The sequence below is a fragment of the Trachypithecus francoisi genome, unplaced genomic scaffold, assembly GCF_009764315.1.
Source record: "Trachypithecus francoisi isolate TF-2019V2 unplaced genomic scaffold, Tfra_2.0 Lachesis_group5, whole genome shotgun sequence".
NCBI lineage: Eukaryota > Metazoa > Chordata > Mammalia > Primates > Cercopithecidae > Trachypithecus > Trachypithecus francoisi.
Window position 1 is genome coordinate 138,136,721 of NW_022681470.1, and position 19,878 is coordinate 138,156,598.

General features: G+C 43.9%; 1 protein-coding gene across 4 annotated transcripts in view; it reads left to right on the plus strand.

The window, feature by feature from the left end:
- Nucleotides 1-7,580, plus strand: part of ZNF823 (zinc finger protein 823) — a 41,444-nt gene extending 33,864 nt beyond the window's left edge. For 2 of the 4 annotated variants that reach the window (XM_033196943.1, XM_033196942.1), the window contains exons 2-4: nucleotides 3,520-3,646; nucleotides 4,581-4,641; nucleotides 5,495-7,580. In XM_033196943.1, coding sequence (XP_033052834.1) covers nucleotides 3,613-3,646; nucleotides 4,581-4,641; nucleotides 5,495-7,136 — 1,737 coding nt within the window. In that variant the 5' untranslated portion in view covers nucleotides 3,520-3,612 and the 3' untranslated portion in view covers nucleotides 7,137-7,580. The remainder of the gene's footprint in view (nucleotides 1-3,519; nucleotides 3,647-4,580; nucleotides 4,642-5,494) is intronic. The other 2 variants (XM_033196944.1, XM_033196945.1) reach the window with 2 other exon arrangements.
- Nucleotides 7,581-19,878: the final 12,298 nt, after the last annotated feature.

Sequence of the window (19,878 nt, forward strand, 5' to 3'; positions counted from 1 at the left end):
TTGCAACATTTTGAAGCAGTTCTTGACACGTTTTTGACCCTGATTGGGTTCCATTACTGATGAAGTAGAAAAGAGAACCTCCTTTCAGACCTTTGGATAGTCCCCATACCGATTGGAAAATACAAAGGCAATAATTTGCAAATAAGACCTGATCTGCTGCCTCTGGAGATCCACACTGAAAACTTGGTCTGCTGTCTTCAAGACTGGCTCTGACGTGAGGAGGGATTGGGCCAAGGACAGATACAAACTCCACGAAGCTCTTCACCATTTTTTGCGTTCCTTTTTCTGTCTGTTTATCTCCCTGTTAATAGTATGGGATGCCAACTATTATAGTTTCAAAATCCTTTATCTGTTTTTAGAAAGCTATAACTTTCTTGGTTAGAAGGGTTTTTGGGGGGGTTCTTTTTGTTTTTTTGTTTGTTTGTTTTTTGAGACGGAGTCTTGCTCTGTCACCAGGCTGGACTGCAGTGGCACGATCTTGGCTTATTGCAGTGTCCGCCTCCCAGGTTCAAGCAATTCTCTTGCCCCAGCCTCCTCAGTAGCTGGGATTACACGTCCGCACACCACCACACCCAGCTAAGTTTTTTGGTATTTTTAGTAGAGACAGGATTTCACCATGTTGTCCAGGATGGTCTCGATCTCCTGACCTTGTGGTCCACCCGCCTAGGCCTCCCAAAGTGCTGGGATTACAGGCGTGAGCCACTGCACCCGGCTGGTTAGAAGGTTTTTAACCTTTTCAGATGTTGGTGACTTTTATTAGGTTTGGCAATATAATCTTTGTTGACTACTAAAAGTCTCTTTAGGAATTTAGGGAATATTATAGATAATCATGAGAGGTGACATTGAGTTTTTTCTTAGAATATGTGCAATCTTTCCCTGTCTTTCCTTCTCCTTTGTCATTATCCAATGCAAAATTTGTAATTTTTCCATTAAGATAGTGAGTTCTTTTTGTTTTTGTTTTTTGAGACAGAGTCTTGCTGTTTTCCCCAGGCTGGAGTCCAGTGGCGCGGTCTCAGTTTACTGCAACCTGTCTGCAATTCTGTAATTCAAGCAATTCTGTCTGCCTCAGCCTCCCAAGTAGCTGGGATTACAGGTGCCCGCCACAATGCCTGCCTAATTTTTGTACTTTTTAGTAGAGACGGAGTTTCGCCGTGTTGGCCAGCCGGTCTTGAATTTCTGACCTCAGGTGATCTGCCCATCCGGCCTCCCAAAGTGCTAGGATTACAGGTGTGAGCCATCGTGCCCGGCCTGCGAGATATTTTTTAATAGTCTTTTTATCGTGCTTAACTATGTTTGGTCTAGAGGAAACCAGTTGCCAGTTTCCAAATGTTCTCTCTTAGTGTAATTGCATAGGATGGGCTGAATATCCCAATATCCCATTGCAACCAAACATGTGAAACGTTAGCTACTAGGGTCCCTCAGTAGCGATCCAGTGTCCAGAGTGTTTTCTCATAACTGTCTTAGTCTGATTTTGTTACTTACAACAGGATTACCTGAGCCTGGGTAATTTATAAAAAACACTGTTTTTTATACTTCTGGAGGCTAGGAGGCCCAAGATCAAGGCTTGGCATCTGGTAAGAGCCTCCTTGCTGGTAGGGACTCTGCAGAGTCCCTAGGTGGCACAGGATATTGCATGGCCAGGGGCCCAGTGTTTAGTTCAGGTCTCTTCCTCTTCTCATAAGGACACTAGGCCTACTCCTGAGATATCCCATTTATTCATTAAGCCATTAATCTATGAATGGATTAGTACATTCCTGAGGTCCAAACCCTCAAGATCCAATCAACTCTTTTTTTTTTTTTTTTTTTGAGACAGAGTCTTGCTCTGTCACCCAGGCTGGAGTGCAGTGGCACGATCTTGGCTCACTGCAAGCTCCGCCTCCCAGGTTCATGCCATTCTCCTGCCTCAGCCTCCCAAGTAGCTGGGACTACAGGTGCCCTTCACCACACCCAGCTAATATTTTGTATTTTTAGTAGAGATGGAGTTTCACTGTATTAGCTAGGATGGTCTCAATCTCCTGACCTCCCAAAGTGCTGGGATTACAGGTGTGAGCCACCGCATCCAGTCCCAATCAACTCTTAAAGCCCCACATTTCATTATTGTCATATTGAGGATGAAGTTTCAGCATGAGTTTTGGAGAGCACAAGCATTCACACCTAGCAGTGGCTAACAGGTATTCTCTCTCTGCTGACCCTATAACAAACTTCCAGACTCTCAGAGGGGGAATAAGAGTTAAAATATATATTACATACATATATATTTTTACTTTTATTATATTTTTTGAGACAGGATCTCACTCTGTTTCTTAAGCTAGAGTATAGTGGCATGATCACGGCTCACTGCAGCCCCAGCCTCCTGGGCTTGGGTGATGCTGTCACCTCAGCATCCTGGATATCTGGGACTACAGGCATGCGCCACCACATCTTGGTATTTTTATTATTATTATTATTTTTTGTAGAGATAAGGTCTCACCATGTTGCCCAGGCTGGTCTCGAACTCCTGGGCTTAAGTGATGCACCTGTCTTGGCCTCCCAAAGTGCTGGGATTACAGGCATGAGCCACTGAGTCAGACCTAGTTTTATTTTTTGTTAAGAAAAGGGCTCACTATGTTACCCATGCTGGTCCTAAACTCCTGTTCTTTTCTTTTTTCTTTTTTTTTTTTTTGAGACGGAGTCTCGCTCTGTTGCCCGGGCTGGAGTGCAGTGGCCGGATCTCAGCTCACTGCAAGCTCCGCCTCCCGGGTTCACACCATTCTCCTGCCTCAGCCTCCCGAGTAGCTGGGACTACAGGCGCCCGCCACCTCACCCGGCTAGTTTTTTGTATTTTTTTAGCAGAGACGGGGTTTCACCGGGTTAACCAGGATGGTCTCGATTTCCTGACCTCGTGATCCGCCCATCTCGGCCTCCCAAAGTGCTGGGATTATAGGCTTGAGCCACCGCGCCCGGTCTAAACTCCTGTTCTTAAGTGATCCTTCCACTTTGGCCTCCCAAAGTGTTGGGATTGCAGGCCTGAGTCACCATGCCTGGCCCCTATATTTTGCATAAACAGTTTAGGTACACTCAGCCTCTGCTTTAGTTACGTTGGTGGGACCCCGTTCTTAGTCCAGTGCCTAGACACCATGAAAGATCCAAGTTTGCAAATGAGCCTTTGTCAGGATATGCAGTTTCAGGACTGGAAGTGGTAATTCTTCTACACAATAGGTAGTTATACGTTGTCATGACAAGAACTACACAAACCGCTGTAGAAATAGACATCGGGGTGACGCAGGCAATAAGACTCACTCACTTAACTCACCAACAAGAGGCAGGTTCCTATTCGACTATTACTTTACCAAACACATTCAACTAAAGCATCACAATGGTTTTGTGGGGAAAAGTGAGTGTAGACAGAATAAGAGTGGGTTTACTATGTCATTGAATAAATGCTTGGAAACCACAGCATCATGCAGTTTATGCAGTGAGTATGGATTCTCAGTGCTGTCTGTCTCAACCTTCCTCCTCTGCACATGTGGGATGTTTCAGGACTCAGTGGCCTTTGAAGATGTGGCTGTGAACTTCACACAAGAGGAGTGGGCTTTGCTGGGTCCATCACAGAAGAGTCTCTACAGAAATGTCATGCAGGAAACCATTAGGAACCTGGACTGTATAGGTAAGGATGACATCATCTCTTCACTCAGTCAATTGGAGACATTTGTTTCCTGGTCATCAACCCTGTTCATGATTTGAAATATGGAAAGGGCATATGGTTGGCCCTTGAACAACACAGGGTTTAGAAGTGCCAGCCCCTCAAACAGACTTACATCCTTTCATAACTTTTTTTGTCCCCCACAACTTAACCACTAATAACCTATTGTTGACTGGCCCACTTATCGATAACATAAACATTAGATTAATCCACATATTGTATGTCACATGTATTATTTACTGTACTCTCACAATAAAGTGAGCTAGGGAAGGAAAATGTTGATGAGAATCATAAGAAGAGAAAGTAGCCGGACGCGGTGGCTCACGCCTGTAATCCCAGCACCTTGGGAGGCCGAGGTGGGTGGATTACGAGGTCAGGAGATCGAGACCATCCTGGCTAACCCGGTGAAACCCCGTTTCTACTAAAATTACAAAAAAAATCAGCCAGGTGTGGTGGCGGGTGCCTGTAGTCCCAGCTACTCGGGAGGCTGAGGCAGGAGAATGGCGTGAACCCGGGAGGCAGAGCTTGCAGTGAGCTGGGATTGTGCCACTGCACTCCAGCCTCAGCGATAGAGCGAGACTCTGTCTCAAAAAAAAAAAGAAGAGCAACTATATTTACTATTCATTAAGTGGAAGTAGATCATCATAAAGGTTCTCACCCTTGTCTTCACATTGAGTGGGCTGAGGAAGAGGAGGGGTTGGTCTTGCCATCCCAGGGGTAGCAGAGACTGAAGAACATTCATGTATAAGTGGAGCTGTGCAGTTCAAACCCGTGTTGTTGAAGAGTCACGTGTACTTTGGTGAATGAATCATGCATGATTGCAGTACACGTAAAATCTTAAGAGTTTTTCTACAATTTTGTAAAAATTTTTAGTGATTTTCCTGGGTCTACCTTTTAGAAACGAAATGGGAGGACCAGAACATTGGAGATCAGTGCCAAAATCCCAGGAGAAATCTAAGGTAATTTGTGCTCACAAAAGAAAGCTATGTCCCTGTAGTGGTTCATAGAATGATAAGAAAACTTTAAAAACAAGCAGAGAAAATAAACAAGCCCAGCTTAAATTTATTCATTCTAATAATTCTTTTTCTGACCAAGCACAGTGGCTCACACATGTAATCCCAGCACTTTGGGAGGCCCAGGTGGGAGGATTACTTGAGTCTAGGAGTTTGAGATCAGCCTGGGCAACATAGTGAGATCCCCATCTCTATAAAAAAAAACCTTTCCCCAGGAACATATAGTTAAATGTGACATAGTTATTCAGTCTTTGCAAAATAGTTCCCTTGGAAATGGAATTAAGAATCTCCATGTGGGCCAGGAGCAGTGGCTCACGCCTGTAATCCCAGCACTTTGGGGGGCTGAGGTGGGTGGATCACCCGAGGTTGGGAGTTCAAGACCAGCCTGGCCAACATGGAGAAACCCCTTCTCTACTAAAAATACAAAATTAGCCAGGCGTGGTGGCACATGCCTGTAATCCTAGTTACTTGGGAGGCTGAGGCAGGAGAATTGCTTGAACCTGGGAGGCAGAGGTTGTGGTGAGCCGAGATTGCGCCATTGCACTCCAGCCTGGGCAACAAGTGCAAAGCTCCGTTTCAAAAAAAAAAAGAAAGAAAGAAAGAAAGAATCTCCATGTGAATATCACTGTTTTGCTAATAGCTGTCATGGGACCATCTTACACAGCACTGTCACTTCACATTCAAACGGGATGAAGCTTGTACTTTGCATGATAATGTTAAAAATGTAAATCTAGTACTTCAATACACATAAAATCACTTGTAAACAAACCTTTAGTAATGTATTTCTTATTCGTTACAGAAGTCATACATGTGAAATTAAAGATGATAGTCAATGTGGAGAAACTTTTGGCCAGATTCCAGATAGTATTGTGAACAAGAACACTCCTCGAGGAAATCCATGTGACAGCAGTGAGTGTGGAGAAGTCGCCATGGGTCATTCATCTCTTAATTGCAACATCAGAGTTGACACTGGACACAAATCATGTGAGCATCAGGAATATGGAGAGAAGCCATATACACATAAACAACGTGGGAAAACCATCAGTCATCAGCACTCCTTTCAAACACACGAAAGGCCTCCCACCGGAAAGAAACCCTTCGATTGTAAAGAATGCGCAAAAACCTTTAGTTCTCTTGGAAACCTTCGCAGACACATGGCGGCACACCATGGAGATGGACCTTATAAATGTAAGTTGTGTGGGAAAGCCTTTGTTTGGCCCAGTTTATTTCATTTGCACGAAAGAACGCACACTGGAGAGAAACCGTATGAATGTAAGCAGTGTTCTAAAGCCTTTCCTTTTTACAGTTCCTATCTAAGACATGAGAGAATCCACACGGGAGAGAAAGCGTATGAATGTAAACAGTGTTCCAAAGCCTTTCCTGATTACAGTACCTATCTAAGACATGAAAGAACTCACACCGGAGAGAAACCCTATAAATGTACACAATGTGGGAAAGCCTTCAGCTGTTACTATTACACTCGACTCCACGAAAGGACTCACACGGGAGAACAACCCTACGCATGTCAGCAATGTGGGAAAACGTTTTATCATCACACAAGCTTTCGAAGACACATGATAAGGCACACTGGAGATGGACCTCATAAATGTAAGATATGTGGGAAAGGCTTTGATTGTCCTAGTTCGGTTCGAAATCATGAAACGACTCACACTGGAGAGAAACTCTATGAATGTAAGCAGTGTGGGAAAGTTTTATCTCATAGCTCGAGCTTTCGAAGTCACATGATAACACACACAGGTGATGGACCCCAGAAATGCAAGATATGTGGGAAAGCCTTCGGTTGTCCCAGTTTATTTCAAAGACACGAAAGGACTCACACTGGAGAGAAACCCTATCAATGTAAACAATGTGGTAAAGCTTTCAGTCTTTCCGGTTCCCTTCGAAGACATGAAGCAACTCACACTGGAGTGAAACCCTATAAATGTAAATGTGGGAAAGCCTTTAGTGATCTCTCTTCCTTTCAAAATCATGAGACAACTCACTCTGGAGAGAAGCCGTATGAGTGTAAGGAATGTGGGAAAGCATTCAGTTGTTTCAAATATCTTTCTCAGCATAAAAGGATCCACACAGTAGAAAAACCTTATGAGTGTAAAACATGTAGGAAAGCCTTCAGTCATTTCAGTAACTTAAAAGTCCACGAAAGGATTCACTCTGGAGAGAAGCCATATGAATGTAAGGAATGTGGGAAAGCATTTTCTTGGCTCACTTGCCTTCTAAGACATGAAAGAATTCACACTGGAGAGAAACCCTATGAATGTCTCCAATGTGGTAAAGCTTTCACTCGTTCCCGTTTCCTTCGAGGACATGAAAAAACTCACACTGGAGAGAAGCTGTATGAATGTAAGGAATGTGGGAAAGCACTGAGTTCTCTCCGTTCCTTGCATAGACATAAAAGGACTCACTGGAAAGATACTCTGTAAATGTATGGAATGTGGGAAAACATTCAGTACTTTTATTTAATTTCAGAAACTTGAAAGAACTCACTTTGGAGATAGACCCTATGAATGTAAACATGGGATAAAGCCTTAAGCAGTTTCAATTTTTTAAATACAGTTATCCCCCAATATATTGCAGGGGATTGGTTCCAGCACCCCCTAAATCCACAGATGCCAAGTCCTTTGTTATATGGCATATTTGCATGTAACCTATGCACATCCTCCTGTATACTGTGTAAGTCATCTCTAGATTACTTTTAATACCTCATGCGTTGTAAAAGCTATGTAAATAGTTGTTTGATTGTATTGTTTAGAGAATCATGACAAGAAAAATAGTCTCCACGTGTTCAACGCAGACACAAGCATTGCAGGCCCACCTACAGAGTATATGTCACCCAGAACATTAAAATTTCTTTGTTTTAACATTCACAGATTGCTTTTGTTTTGTGACCTGAACGAGCATGTTAACACTCATCAAAATCCTGCTTCTCTCTTGATAACCCAAGTATAATGATGATGATGATGATGATGATTGCTGGATGGTGCCTAACACTGTCACGTGTTGTAGCATTGTAGATAAGCAGTGAGACACCAGGCTAAGTTGAATATTGACAGAATGTCAGGATGATCATCAGTGTTGAAAGAACTAGGTTCTGATGCAGATGTTGACTTGTTGGAGGAGGTCAAATAATACTGCTGTCAAGATCTGTTCAGCTTCAGTGCTGCAGATCCTTAACCATGGATGGTTCTGTGTTTACGTTTGCAGGTGCTTAGTGAGAAGTGTAGGAAGCTAGTTTTTCTTTTCTTTTTTTTTTTGAGTCATCAAAAAAATCTTGCACTGTTTGTTGGCATGTTATTCCGTGGGTGACATGGAGGCTTAGTTCCATCAAAGGATCTTACTTGAGGATGATGAACTTTCTTAATACTTTTGCCTATTGAAAAACTGCACATGTTTCAAGTGTCCAAATCTGTGGCCCTACCTCTTTTAAGTCATCGTCATCATCATCAGTCTATACAGCATTTCAGCACATCTTTGAGTTCCTTGTAAGAATTTATGCTCTTCCCTGTGTTCCTCAACATCGTCTTCAGTCCTGTCAGAGATAGCCTTTCTTACCAACTTCCCTTGCAGTATTTAAGATATTCTTGGCCAGGCGCGATGGCTCATGCCTGTAATCCCAACACTTTGGGAGGCCAAGGAGGGTGGGTCACCTGAGGTCAGGAGTTCGAGACCAGCCTGAGCAATATGATGAAACCCTGTCTTTACTAAAAATACAAAAATTAGCCAGGTGTGGTGGCATGCACCTGTAATCTCAGCCACTCAGGAGGCTGAGACAGGAGAATCACTTGAACCCAGGAGGTGGAGGTTGCAGTGAGCCGAGATCACACCATTGCACTCCAGCCTGGGCAAGAGAGCGAGACTCCATCTCAAAAAAAATAAACCATAAAAAATAAAAGATATTCCTAACTATTGCATCAATAGTGGGGAAGCCCCTGAAATCATTGACTCCCTCACTCCATAATGGCTTCCAGCTTGCTTTGGGGTTCTTGAGCTTTGGGGCATCTATAGCCTCTGCAGTAAGAACTGTTGCATGTGCAATTGTGAAGTGCTTTCATAAATCCACTATAGTACAGTCAGAGTTAGCATCAGGATGGCATGAATCCTCCCGAAGGTCAGGTGAGTATAAGTCACCTTAATCTACTTGATTATGCCTTAATTGAGTAGCTGTCACTGTGATGTAGTGTTAGGAGCAGGGACATCACTTCCACATTCTTAGTGGCAAAGCAGAGATTGGAGATGACCAGGAGCATTGTCAATTATGAGAAGGACCTTGAGTGGCAGTCCCTTCTCTTCAAGGCATTTCTCTCTTTTTTTGAGATGGAATCTCGCTCTGTTACCAGGCTGAAGTGCAGTGGTGCGATCTCGGCTCATTGCAACCTCTGCCTCCCGGGTTCAAGCAATTCTCCTGCCTCAGCCTCCCGAGTAACTGAGACTACAGGCACACGCCACCAAGCCCAGCTAATTTTTTTTTTTTTTTAGTAGAGATGGAGTTTCACTATGTTGGCCAGGATGGTCTTGATCTCTTGACCTCGTGATCCACCCATCTCGGCCTCCCAAAGTGCTGGGATTACAGGTGTGAGCCACCGTGCCCGGCCTCTTCAAGGTATTCCTTTTTTTGTTTTTTTTTTTTTGAGATGGAGTCTTGCTTTGTCAACCAGGTTGGAATGCAGTGGCACAATCTTGACTCACTGCAGCCTCCATCTCCCGGGTTCATGCAATTCTCCTGCCTCAGCCTCCTGAGTAGCTGGGATTACAGGCATGTGCCACCACACATGGCTAATTTTTGTATTTTTAGTAGAGACAGGGTTTCACCATATTGGTCAGGCTGGTCTTGAACTCCTCACCTCAAGTGATCCACCCACCTTAGCCTCCCAAAGTGCTGGGATTACAGGCATGAGCCACCACGCCCAGCCTCTTCAAGGTATTTCTTCACATCAGGATGAAGCCTTGGTAGAAGCATTCCAAGGACAAGATGGCCATCACCCAAGCCTTCCTGTATTTTTGCCAGAATGGAGGCAGGCAAGTTTTGCTTTTGTTCTAAAGGACCTAGGGATTATTTGCTTAGGAGCCAAGGCCTGGCTTGTTCTTGTGACCTGCCACATTGCCACACTGCACCAGAGTAGGTGATCTTTCCAAGCCCTGAACCCCAGGGCCTCCTTGGCAGTCATGGATGTAGGTACCACTGGACCTCTTTCTTTTTCTAGGACTTACCCAATTCATTGCAATGGAGGACTTGCTTTGGAAGGTAGACTTCCTTTTTATGAGTTTTGTGAGCTCTGTTGGGAATGCTGATATTGCGTTGGCATAAGCCAGTGTCAATTCTCCTGTGGTCTTTAAGTTTTTGAGGCTCTGGTGCTTTATGTAGCTAGCGCAGCCAGACAATACTGGCCTGAAACTCCTTTTTCTTGCTCTCCTCTACCTTCTCACAGTAGTATTCATAGAGGCTGTTTTTTCACACTTTATTTTATTATTAAAAGGGATGTTGTGGCTGGGCGCGGTGGCTCAAGCCTGTAATCCCAGCACTTTGGGAGGCCGAGACGGGCGGATCACAAGGTCAGGAGATCGAGACCATCCTGGCTAATACGGTGAAACCCCGTCTCTACTAAAGAATACAAAAAACTAGCCGGGCGACGAGGCGGGCGCCTGTAGTCCCAGCTACTTGGGAGGCGGAGGCAGGAGAATGGAGTAAACCTGGGAGGCGGAGCTTGCAGTGAGCTGAGATCCGGCCACTGCACTCCAGCCTGGGCGACAGAGCCAGACTCCGTCTCAAAAAAAAAAAAAAAAAAAAAGGGATGTTGTTTAGCAATGTGTCCTCTAGCCACACACTTAATGCTTTCTCAGTCTTTACACACAGTTTATCATGAAGCAGAGGGGTCGTTTTTCCCATTATAGAGGCAGCTCTAAGACTTCCAAGAATTGCAGCTTCTTTCTGCTTTAGTGTGTGAATGCTTAGTTTGTTCGTACCATGTGGCCCACTTTCAAAAGTGACATGGCATTTTTCAAGACATCTCTCTAATTTTTTTTTTTTTTTTGAGACGGAGTCTCGCTCTGTCGCCCAGGCTGGAGTACAGTGGCCGGATCTCAGCTCACTGCAAGCTCTGCCTCCCGGGTTTACGCCATTCTCCTGCCTCAGCCTCCCAAGTAGCTGGGACTACAGGCGCCCACCACCATGCCCGGCTAGTTTTTTGTATTTTTTTAGTAGAGACGGGGTTTCACCGTGTTAGCCAGGATGGTCTCGATCTCCTGACCTCGTGATCTGCCTGTCTTAGCCTCCCAAAGTGCTGGGATTACAGGCTTGAGCCACCGCGCCCGGCCTCGCTAAGATTTTTATTTTCTCATTGAGAAATAGCACTTTTTGCTCCCTGCTAGCCTTTTTAGGGATAGCTTTGACCACTTGATTCGTTTTTAGGACCCATTTTTCCATTTTTTTACATATGGCATCTCAAGGGACTCTGAACAGACAAAACAAGAATTGAAAAACAAGAGCAAAGTTGGTAGACTGACACTTTCTGATTTCAAAACTTAGAGCAAATTTATACTAATAAAAAAATCTAGTGTCAGCATACTGACACAGAAATAGACCATTGTGACAAAATACACAGGACAGAAATACATGTTTGCCTAGTGAGTCCAACAATTTTTGACACGCATACTATGATGATACAATGGAGGATAAGATCGTGTTTCCATAGAATGATGCTGGGGGAAAATGCACATCCGTATGCAACAGAATGAAAATGTCCCCTTCCCTGGCCAGGCACGGTGGCTCACGTCTGTAATCCCAGCACTTTGGGAGGCCAAGGCTGGCAGATCACCTGAGTTCAGGAGTTCAAAACCAGCCTGACCACACCGTCTCTATTAAAAATACAAAATTAGCTGGGCATGGTAGCGCATGCCTGTAATCCCAGCTACTTGGGAGGTTGAGGCAGGAGAATCGCTTGAACCCAGGAGGTGGAGGTTGCAGTGAGCTGAGATCGCGCCACTGCTCTCCAGCCTGGTGACAGAGTGAGACTCCGTCTCAAAAAAAAAAAAAAAAAGTTATAAGGCGAAAGCTTTATGAACCTGGATTTTCCAATGATTTTCTGGATATGACCCGTAAGAGAAAAAATAAATGGAAATGTATGGAATTTTAAAACTTTTGGCATCAAAATAGACAACCCATAGAATGAGAGAAAGCATTTCCATTCATGTATCTGAAAAGAAGTTAATATGCAGACTGCTGAGAAAACTCTGAAAAGTCAACAAAAAAAAGCAGACCACCTGTTATGGAATAAATGTGTCCTCATAAAATTCACTCATTCTAATCCGTTTCCCTAATGTGACAGAATTAGGGAATGTCTTCTTTGGAATATAATACACACTAGGTTAGATCATGAAAGTGGAGCCTCAATAATGCAATCGGTTACCTATTGTGAATCCTCCCAATAGCTTGCTTTTTTGCTCTACTGCCTTGGGGGATACATTAAGATAGCTATCTATGAGGCTAGGCATGGTGGTTCATGCCTGTAATCCAAGCACTCTGGGAGGCTGAGGTGGGCAGATCACTTGAGCCCAGGAGTTCAAGACCAGCCTGGGCAACATGATAAAGTCCCATTTCTACAAAGAATACAAAAATGAGCTGGGCATGGTGGCACACACCTGTAGTTCCAGCTACTCGGGAGGCTGAGGTGGGAGGACACCCAAGCCCAGGGAAGCCGAGGCTGCAGTGAGCCATGATCATGCCACTGCACTGCAGCCTGGGTGACAGAGTGAGACTGTGTCTCAAAAAACAAACAAAGCTATCTGTGAATCAGAAAATAGGCCCTCATCAGACACTAAGTCTGCCAGTACCTAAATTTGTTGTAATTTTGTCTTTGAACACTGGTAAGAGCTCACAAAAGAGGACAGGCAGGCTGGGTATGGTGGCTCATGCCTATAATGCCAGCACTTTGGGAGAATGAGGAAGGAGGATCGCTTGAGCCCAGGAGTTCAAGTCTAGCCTAGGCAGTGTGGCAAGACCCCATCTCTAAAACATAAAAATAAAAAGAGGCATAAAGCAAGTTTTCATCTTACTAGGGCACATAAAAAATCATGTACAAAATTTTGGTGGATATATGGACAATAAAGGCAATACTGATGTGGTCTCAGAATTGAGGATAATATTATTGCATAATACAGAAAAGATGAATCATTGTAGAAAGTGGCAAAGAACTTGTACTTTGCCACTGTACTTCAGTGCTGTTTTGGAGAAAGTAGAACTAAGAAGTGATGAAACTTGATACTGAGCTGACAATATTTCTTGGAAGTGTTGAAAAAAACAACTTGGTTCCTCTTGACTGCATATACTAAAATGTGAGGAGAGACCAGGCGCGGTGGCTCACACCTGTAATCCCGGCACTTTGGGAGGCTGAGGCAGGCAGATCACTTAAGGTTAGGAGTTCAAGTTCAGCATGGCCAACGTGGTAAAACCCTGTCTCTACTAAAAATACAAAAATTAGCCAGGTGTGGTGGCGCATGCCTGTAATCCCAGCTGCTCGGGAGGCTAAGGCAGGAGATCGCTTGAACTCGGGTGGTGGAGGTTGCAGTGAGCCGAGATCACATCCGTGCACTCCAGCCTGGGCGACAGGCTGTCTCAAATAAATAAATAAATAAATAAATAAAATGTGAGTAGAGAAAAATGTTGGAGATGGAAATATTAAGCAAGAAGAAATTGAAATGAAAATGTTTAGAAAAGGATTATTGCAAAGATGAAAAGGCACGTTGGGAAGAGCGCACCAAGGGTGTGTCCAAGACCTTTTGATAGGAAAGTGGTATGTTTGCCAAGCATGGACTTAGCCACCTCAGCAGTCAAATAGCCCCTTTGAACTGAAAGTGAAGGTCACAGGAAGAAAGGAATGAAAGTTGTTGAACCTGTGTTATTTTACAGGAATCATCCATAGTGCTGAATGTGTGGTATTCTTAGAGACAAGAGAAGAAGGATCCCCATAGCTATTTAGAGGTCATGAAGGCTGCCTCCTGAGTATAAACAGTAGGGGACATTTTGGAGTGTCCACAAACAAGATGAGCTAAACCCAGAAGTGTGGATGCGGCGCCATCAAACGCTATTTGGGTTTGACCGTGTCTAACAGAGTTGCTGGGACACAATCGCTGTGTCCCAATTCCTTGAGGGCGGAGTACCGAATGAAAAGGGATTATTATTTAGCCTTAAGATCTTATGAAGTTTACCTTTCTAGGTTTTGGACTTGCTTGGGAACTGTCAGTCTTCCAGCCGTTATATTGCTCCCCTTTGGAATAGCATTGTTTATCTTATAACTGTTCCACCATTATATTTTATAAGCACACAACTGATTTGATTTTACATCTGGAGAAGAATGTTGGCTCAGCATGAATGCGACCTCAACTCTCACCTCTATCTGATTCAGATGCTATTTAAATGAGACTTTGATTTTAGGCTTCAGAGTTAATGATAGAATGAGTCAAGACTTTTGGTGGTATTAGGATGGAATAAATGATGATTCCGCATGTGAGGAAATAAATTGGGGTGGCGAGTACAATATTATTGAGTTTATTTGTCCCCTGAAATTCACACATTGAAAGCCTACTCTCTAATATATGGAATGAGGAGATGGGATCTCTGGGAGGTCATTAGGATGAAATGAGACCATGAGGGTAGGGCCCTCATGAATAGGGTTAAGAGGGTAAATTTTGGCCAGGCACAGTGGCTCATCCCTGTAATCTCAGCACTTTGGGAGGCCGAGGCAGGGGGATCACAAGGTCAGGAGATCGAGACCATCCTGGCCAACATGGTGAAACCCCGTCTCTACTAGAAATACAAAAATCAGCTGGGTGTGGTGGCGCATGCCTACAGTCCCAGCTACTCCGGAGGCCGAGGCAGAAGAATCGCTTGAACCCAGGAGGCAGAGGTTGCAGTGAACCGAGATCGTGCCATTGCATTCCAACTTGGTGACAGAGTGAGACCCCGTCTCAAAAAAAAAAAAAGAGAGAGAGTAAATTTTATTTTATGTGTATTTTTGCACCATAAATAAAGTCACGGGAAAAAGTCACAATAGTGCAGAGACTTAGATTATCAAGATACCAAGCAGCACTTGGTCACATGTTTCCTTGTCCTGAGCACTTTGTTCATTTTCTTCTGTCCGTGAAAAACCTGTTCCCATGCAGTCCCTTTGACTGTCAGGCAACCTTTAGATTTGATCTCCAGGCTTAGGTCACCTACTACCACACAGCTTTGCTCCCAATTTGCATCATACTGACTTTGGACCCATGGATGATGCTAACCCCTTCCTATTGTCTGTTTAGAAGGGACTGTCTTAATTTCCTCTGCATAATATTCATAAGCTGAAGTTGAGCCATTAAAAAGTTTTATTCATGATTGAGTCTTCTAAAATATGAGAAAAATTAAGCAGCACAAACTAAAAATAACAATAAAGTAGAAAAGAATTTCCTAACTATAAAAAATTGAGAACATATAATGCAACATAAGGGATCATTGAAATGTAATTTTGTACCTGGGCTAGAAGTTCAAGAAATGGATATACAGAGATCACGACCTGTACAAGAAACAATTTTCTGATTCTAATTGTAGAGTGAATGGTGAAGGGGAAATATGTAATATAACATGGAAATTTCCAGGTTGGATGAATGAGGGAAATCTTATCCTCATAATGTTATAGAATGTATGTAGAGTTCATTTTTAATTTAGGAAGGACAGTAAATTCTGCTTTCATCCAATATGTCTTTACAATGTAGGATGACTTGAGGTTCTGTCATGTTTACTCAAGTGTTTATCATGTAAATAACTTACCACAATCAGGGTCAATTTTCCAGTGATCTATGGATAAATTCCAGTGATATACAAACATATTTATCCTCTAAAGCCCTATTTTATTGATTTATTGATTTATTTATTTTTGAGATGGAGTCTCACTCTCTTGCCCGGGCTGGAGTGCAGTGGCGTGATCTCAGCTTACTGCAACCTCCACCTCCCGAGTTCACGCCATTCTCCTGCCTCAGCCTCCCGAGTAGCTGGGACTACAGGCTCCCACCACCACACCCCGCTAATTTTTTGTATTTTTAGTAGAGATGGGGTTTCACTGTGTTAGCCAGGATGGTCTCGATCTCCTGACCTCATGATCTGCCCACCTTGACCTCCCAAAGTGCTGGGATTACAGGGGTGAGCCACCGCGCCCAGCCTAAATCCCTATTATATTTTTGCCTTTCTGAGGTATTTTGTTGCATGTGTTAACAACCCTTAGGTTTACACATCCAACAGTACATTCTTTCTACTTTGCTATGGTAGTCATTTAGTTAGCTCACTTTTTTATGGTTTCATTTGTAAATATAATGTACATGTTACATTCTTCTATATTGCAGGCCCCACAATCCATTAACTACTTATTATTTTACGCAGTTGCCTTTTAAATCTATAACGAGAAGAAAGATGAAAAAATACACATACCGTTTGTCTTTTCCGCTTACTTAATCTCTAATGGTGCTCTTTGTTTTTCCCTGTAGATTTTGACATGTTTGGCCGGGCGCGGTGGCTCAAGCCTGTAATCCCAGCACTTTGGGAGGCCGAGACGGGCGGATCACGAGGTCAGGAGATCGAGACCATCCTGGCTAACACAGTGAAACCCCGTCTCTACTAAAAAATACAAAAAACTAGCCGGGCGTGGTGGTGGGCGCCTGTAGTCCCAGCTGCTCGGGAGGCTGAGGCAGGAGAATGGCGTGAACCCGGGAGGCGGAGCTTGCAGTGAGCTGAGATCCGGCCACTGCACTCCAGCCTGGGGCCACAGAGCGAGACTCCGTCTCAAAAAAAAAAAAAAAAAAAAAAAGATTTTGACATGTTTTTATTTCAAATTGAAGACCTTCGTTTGATCTTTCTTGTAGGGCTGGTGTAGTAGGAACACATTCTCTTTATATATATATGTATGTTTTAAGCCTGGGATAGTTTTTCTTTTGTCTTCCATTTTGAAAATGAATTTTTTGGATATAGGATTCTTCATTAAGGTATGTTTCAAAGCACAGCATGATGAGGAACTGGTAGGTGAGAGGTTTCCCAGTGAAAGGAGGAACAGAATCTAATGAAAGCAAATATAGCCAGGCGCGGTGGCTCAGGCCTGTAATCCCAGCACTTTGGAAGGCTGAGGTGGGCGGATCACGAGGTCAGGAGATGGAGACCATCCTGGCTAACACGGTGAAACTCCCTCTCTACTAAAAATACAAAAAATTTAGCCAGGCGTGGTGGCGGGCGCCAGTAGTCCCAGCTACTCAGGAGGCTGAGGCAGGAGAATGGTGTGAACCCAGAAGGTGGAGTTTGCAGTGAGCCAAGATCGCACCACTGCACTCCAGCCTGGGTGACAGAGTGAGACTCAGTCTCAAAAAAAAAAAAAAAAGCAAATATGTCTATTTCACCCAAGTCATTTATTATTACAGTAGTCTATATTACTTACTGTCAAAAAATGATCATTATGTCGGGAGGCCGAGGCGGGTGGATCACTTGAGGTCAGGAGTTCAAGACCAACCTGGCCAACATGGCGTAACCCCACATCTACTAAAAATACAAAAACTAGCCGGGTGTGGTGGTGGGTGCCCGTAATCCCAGCTACTCAGAAGGCTGAAGTGGGAAAATCGCTTGAACCCGGGAGGCAGAGGTTGCAGTGAGCTGAGATTGTACCACTACACTCCAGCCTGGGTGATAGCACAAGACTCAGTCTCAAAAAAAAAAAAAAAAAAAAACACTATGAAGAACCAGACGGAAGAAGCAAGTATTGTGATTGGAGGTGATAGCACTATTTGCCCAGGAAACTAAAAACAAAACACCTGGAAAAGTATTAAACCTGATAATGGAGTCAAGTTCCTGCTTACGGAATAAACATATGCTGTGTACACAATAACATAAACTATATACTATTGAATTAAAATCACATTTCTTACAAATATATATAAATTTCTGAGGAATAGAACTAATTCCATGTGCAGCATCTATGTGCTGACAAGTGTGAGAGTTTCCTGATGAAATGACCTGCTTGTCACCTCCATGGATATATGTCTACAACTGTGTTGGATTGAAGGCTCCTCATCTTCACCCAACTGGAGGTAAATGTACATAAGTAATTCAGGAAAGCTTTAACCAAATTAATTCATGTATAATATTCCAGAAAAGTTGCCACATCAAAGAGATGTTATAAAATACATAAGGCTGGGCGCAGTGGCTCAAGCCTGTAATCCCCACACTTTGGGAGGCCGAGACGGGCGGATCACGAGGTCAGGAGATCGAGACCATCCTGGCTAATACGGTGAAACCCTGTCTCTACTTAAAAATACAAAAAACTAGCCGGGCGACGAGGCGGGCGCCTGTAGTCCCAGCTACTCGGGAGGCTGAGGCAGGAGAATGGCGTGAACCCGGGAGGCGGAGCTTGCAGTGAGCTGAGATCCGGCCACTGCACTCCAGCCTGGGTGGCAGAGCAAGACTCCGTCTCAAAAAAAAAAAAAAAAAAAAAAAAAAAAAAAGTTAGCCCAGCGTAGTGGTGCATCTCTGTGGTCCCAGCTACTTGGGAGGCTGAGGCGGGAGAATTGCTTGAACCTGGGAGGTAGAAGTTACAGTGAGCTGAGATCGTACCACTGCCCTCCAACCTGGGCGACAGAGCGAGACTCTTGTCTTGGAAAAAAAAAAAAAAGAAGAAAATCATGTCCTTTGGTGCAGCATGGATGCAGCTGGAGGCTGTTATCCTAAACAAATTAACACAGGAACAGAAAACCAAGTACCACATATTCTCACTTAGAAATGGGAGTTAAACAGCTGGGTGCAGTGGCTCACGCCTGTAATCCCAGCACTTTGGGAGGCCGAAGCAGGCAGATCACGAGGTCAGGAGTTCAAGACCCAGCCTGGTCAACATGGTGAAACCCCATCTCTAATAAAAATGCAAAAATTAGCTGGGTATGGTGGCAGGCTCCTGTAATCCCAGCTACTCAGGAGGCTAAGGCAAGAGAATCGTTTGAACCCGGGAGGTGGAAGTCGCAGTGATGCGAGATCGTGCCATTGCACTCCAGCCTGGGCGACAGGGCGAGACTCCATCTCAAAAAAATAATAATAAATGGGAGTTAAACATTGAGTAAACGTGAACATAAACATGGGAACAATACATACTGGGGACTAGTAGATGGGGGAGGGAGGGAAGTGAAAGGCTGAAAAACTACCTGTTGGATACTATGCTCACTACCTGGGTGATGGGATACTATGCTCACTACCTGGGTGATGGAATCAATCATACTTTAAACCTCAGCATCACACAAAATGCCCAAGTGACAAACCTGCATGTGTACTCCCTGAATCTAAAATAAAAGTTGATTTAAAAAAGAGCTTTCATAAGTTGAATAGGTGGTGGGTTTGTTTTGGTAAAGTCAGTTAATAAAATTTTTCTTTCCATTTTGTATTCTCTTGGATCCTTGAGTTGCTTGAAGTTTATGTGTAATAGACAAGTCGATTTATTTCTTTTTTTATTATTATTTTTAGAGATATCATCTTATTCTGTCATCCAGGCTGGAGTGCAGTGGTGTGATCATAGCTCACAGCAGCCTTGAACACCTGGGCTCGTGACATCCTCTGCCTCAGTCTTAAGTAGTTAAGACTACTGGTGCATGGTACCAAACTCAGCTTTTTTTTTTTTTTTTTTTTTTTTTTTTTTTTGTAGAAATGGGGTCTCGCTATCTTGCTCAGGCTGTCTTGAACTCCTAGCCTTGAGCCATCTTCCTGCCTCAGTCTCCCAAAGCGTTTTGATTGCAAGCATGGGTCATGGTGCCTGGCAACAAGTTTCTTACATGGTTTTAAAATCAATGCTTATCTAAAGAACCTTTGAAACATGACATTCTGGTATTTGTTGTGACACTACTACTGGCCTTGTGTGGCAGGTACTGGATATCCGCCCCCATCCCACCCCCGAACTGTGTTAGAGCCTGTCGTTCTCATGTCAGACAGTGACTTTTGGCCCTCGGAGGAAGCAGAAACCTCTCTCCTCCATCACGTTCTGCCCATCCCCTTGCAGGATCCTCGTGTTTTTCCTGCTTGCCTGTGTGCATGGTTCCCTGAATCCCAGGGTGAGCACATCGGTCGAGGGGTGCAAGCACTCCAGCCTCAGGGTGTGAGCACATCGGTCGCCGGGTGTGAGCACT